Below are 3,637 nucleotides of genomic sequence, written 5' to 3' on the forward strand. Positions count from 1 at the left end.
TATATATACTAAACCTGCTCTGTTAAAATCCCGAAGCAGATTGTGGAGGCGGGCGGGGAAGGTGCAATTGTTCGAGTCATGATGGACCGACAACGTGTCTGAATTAACGGGTGCACTTCAGTCCATGTATGAATGATAATGATGCACTTCTGTGATAAGCATACTCATAAATAAACCTTGCAAATGATTTGTATTAGTGAGTTGGGCCGGGTAACCATTGATAAGTACGCATGCAAAGGTTTCGGCATTCATACCGTTGCTTTTGGTTGGCGTATTCTGTCTTTGTCGACACATTTTTGGATTTGTTTCAGATTGACGACTATCGCCATTTCACAGGACGCGAGTGTGCCGGGTCTCCTGTCCACGCTATCATATTGTAAATACAATCCAGTACACACTATTTGTGACGATGGCACAGTTCACATTTGCGATGTCAGGCGGAGCTCACTGTGCAGCTGATGAAGGCAATGCTACAATGCATGGTTCTTGAACAACAACGATAGATGATCGGTTCATGGCTAGTGACGCCGGTATTCCAATCATGTTCGTATGGCGGTGTTTATATGTGTGGGCCACCCCGGTGGTTATTGGAAGTCAGCGCTATACCTCAGATCGTAACGAGACAACATTATGATGCTGAGCTATCAGCAGATACTTTGGCCTAGGTCTCTGTTTCGACCAATGCAACCCCGCTTGCACAGGCACACCCCCGGTGATTACTAGATGGTGTTACTAACACATTGCGTACACAACTGGGCTGTGACCTAAGCTTTTCTTTTGGGCATACAGCGGCGGGTCAATCCCGATCGAACACTTGGCAACTGGCGTGAAGTTTTATTAGACGGCGAAAGAAAGCCTGTGCCGCACGTTTCCCAATCATTGTTGCCTACGTGCACATCGTCTTACAACCACTCTTGTCGGTTGTCTATTTTTGTTTTAAATTTCCGAGTTTAACACACCGGCCAGCGCCCTCCAACTCATCCGTACCAGTCAGTAGTACACCCCATGCTAGCTAGTACCCCTAGTAATGGTGTCGAACTACCCTACCTAGGGTAATACAGTCTGATGTATGTAGTGTATTCAGCTATAGGCCCCAAGCTTCACTCACAACTCGGACGACCTCCAAGATCGTCACCGTCCGTTCCCGTTGGCGCATGACCCACACACGTGGCATATCAAAGTCACAGCGATTGGGCGTATGGTACTCAGGTATCCGATGTGTTGGTGGCGGAAGTCTTGAGGTGGTGCTGTGCAGTTCTGTATGGTACCCATTTGACGAGTTCTTATTCGCAGCACCGACAACCGAGGAGCAGTACAAGTCTACATCATCCACAGTACGACATGCTTACTGCAGCAAGGTCTCAAAGCGGACATCAGGGTTCGCTCTTTCTGTAACACATTTAGCATGACCCTAATTTAGAGGGCCATGGTCGTCACTGTCTTCATATGCAGTTGTTTACATTGTTATCACGTACCAGGGGAGGTGGCTTTCTGCTATCCCGCCTCGTCCACCGCCTAGACTTGGGATACCATGATCTCACACTGACTGTTTCACATCCAGCTCCTCGATTAGGGTTGCCTTGGTATCGGAGAAATTTTCCAAGTATTGACTACGCTATACAGCTCCGAAATACCATCGCTATAGACTCGATATTATCACGAGTATCTACCGCACACTCTTGTATGTGCTGCAGCACGTCAAGATAGGCTCACGAGAGTGTATAGTAGTATATCACTGCCGTGAACCATGTTGACTGTTCCGAGACGAGATAAAGTTCCGCACACACTGTTCTACAGAACAATGCACCCCTATCACAAGTATATCGTTTCGAGAGCTCAAACAAGCCATCCGGTGTCGCATGTGAGTAGCAATCAGCTTGTTGCGTCACAATGGTCCTGTCGCAACCACTCGTACGATGTAACACGTGATCGGCCAAAGGTATATGCGATATAAATAAACGAGCGGTAGTGCGCGGCGAATGACACTGGTGTATGGAGACAGGTATGTATCAGAAACGAAGTGGGAACACCATTTTAAACCAATTTAATGCACGACAAGTCGGAACCTTTGCCATTTACATATATTTATTCTTATTATTACAATATGTCGGAACAAGATAGGTCTGAAAAACTGAGATACAGTACATGATTTATTTGGTCGCAGCGATTTCAACTCCCGATTTTCGCTTTCTATAGCTCCGAATAGATCAACTAGCGCATACCGATGGTAAATATATCAATCACTAACCATAAATAGTGGAACTTGAATGATACGAATGAACACTAACTTCCTCCGAACAAGAATTGAAGTATAAATAGAGATTGTGATCACTGTGATTAGAATCTAAATATGAAACGACAAGAGCCCCCAAAAAAGCCTAAAAGGAAGTGTGTTCATAGAAAGTGTGTTCATAGGCCAAAATTTTTGGCGGGCAGCGGCTTTTTGTCCAGAACTCCAGATGTTCTTAATCGGAAAAGTTGGCCTCTGATCAGTGATCTCAGATATTGATTAGAAATTGGATATGTATTGTGATTATGTACGGGCAAGAAAACGCTTGTTGACAATACATAGTTAAATAATTTCATGCGCCTGGTAGAACAAGTTGACGCTCCGATACACCAGCTGCCACACCTCAAACCACGGTGCTACTATGTCTTTTGATACAAAACCAGAAGCGTGTATCTAAAGCCACACCGAACATCCATCAATTCTTTTCTCAGACCACCATTAAGAATTGCGGGGGTGTACATATAAACCAAATACACAGCTAATAACTTCAGACTACTGTTGGCAGTATGATGCGCAACGCGTCTCATCTTCTGCAGTCGCCTATTAACGTGCTTGCATTGCGAGAGTATATCCGCAAACGAATCGTTGAAATACTGGACCAGTCTGGTTCCTCGACCCCCAAGGTATGAGTTCATAATGCTTAACCCGTGGTGATACTATGTTATACATGACGTTGGTGCCAACACATCCACTACATTATATTCTTCACAGTCAGAAGATTATAAATTAGACTAAGATATCTTTATGTGTAGCCGAAGAGGAACTTTGCAGTTTGGGCATGCGTTGTGAGAGTCTGCAGAGATAGATATATAGCCTTTTTGATGGAGTATATTAATCAGAATACGTGCGTGCTTCCATGTTTGTATGCAAGACCCTACAACGTTCATGGTCATCGAGTACCACAAGATGAAGACACCTCTGGTACTAGCTCTCGTACAGTGGTATTAGTATACCCTCACTTGTCACATGTGACTCAGTCCAGGCATGGGGGTGCGTTAGTGACTATTTGTGGCGGTGAGGATGACGTAGATGCAAACTAAAGCACTTTGTATATATATGTACACACAATGTACTTTGATATATTATTATGTTTATTGAATAGCATATCAATGCGTACTTGTCTACATAGAGGGTCTTTGTTAATTATACACGCCTGTATATATATATATATATATATATATTAATATATATATATATATATATATATATATATATATATATATATATATATATATATATATATATATATATATATATATATATATATATATATATATATATATATATATATATATATATATATATATATATATATATATATATATATATATATATATATATATATAT

The 3,637-nt window shown here is 42.0% G+C and overlaps 2 protein-coding genes across 2 annotated transcripts in view; both read left to right on the forward strand.

Annotated features, from left to right (window-relative positions):
* The window catches only part of SARC_11553 (hypothetical protein), a gene marked incomplete at its 5' end in the record, with an annotated part of 1,790 nt that extends 1,589 nt beyond the window's left edge, over positions 1-201 (forward strand). The window contains one exon of the mRNA XM_014294356.1: positions 40-201. Coding sequence (XP_014149831.1) covers positions 40-102 — 63 coding nt within the window. The 3' untranslated portion in view covers positions 103-201. The remainder of the gene's footprint in view (positions 1-39) is intronic.
* Positions 202-2,619: 2,418 nt separating this feature from the next.
* Positions 2,620-3,637, forward strand: part of SARC_11554 (hypothetical protein) — a gene marked incomplete at its 3' end in the record, with an annotated part of 3,386 nt that continues 2,368 nt past the window's right edge. Inside the window, exon 1 of the mRNA XM_014294357.1 lies at positions 2,620-2,913. Within this exon, the coding sequence (XP_014149832.1) occupies positions 2,797-2,913 (117 nt within the window). The 5' untranslated portion in view covers positions 2,620-2,796. The remainder of the gene's footprint in view (positions 2,914-3,637) is intronic.

The sequence above is a fragment of the Sphaeroforma arctica genome (assembly GCF_001186125.1).
Source record: "Sphaeroforma arctica JP610 unplaced genomic scaffold supercont1.1752, whole genome shotgun sequence".
Taxonomy (NCBI): domain Eukaryota; class Ichthyosporea; order Ichthyophonida; genus Sphaeroforma; species Sphaeroforma arctica.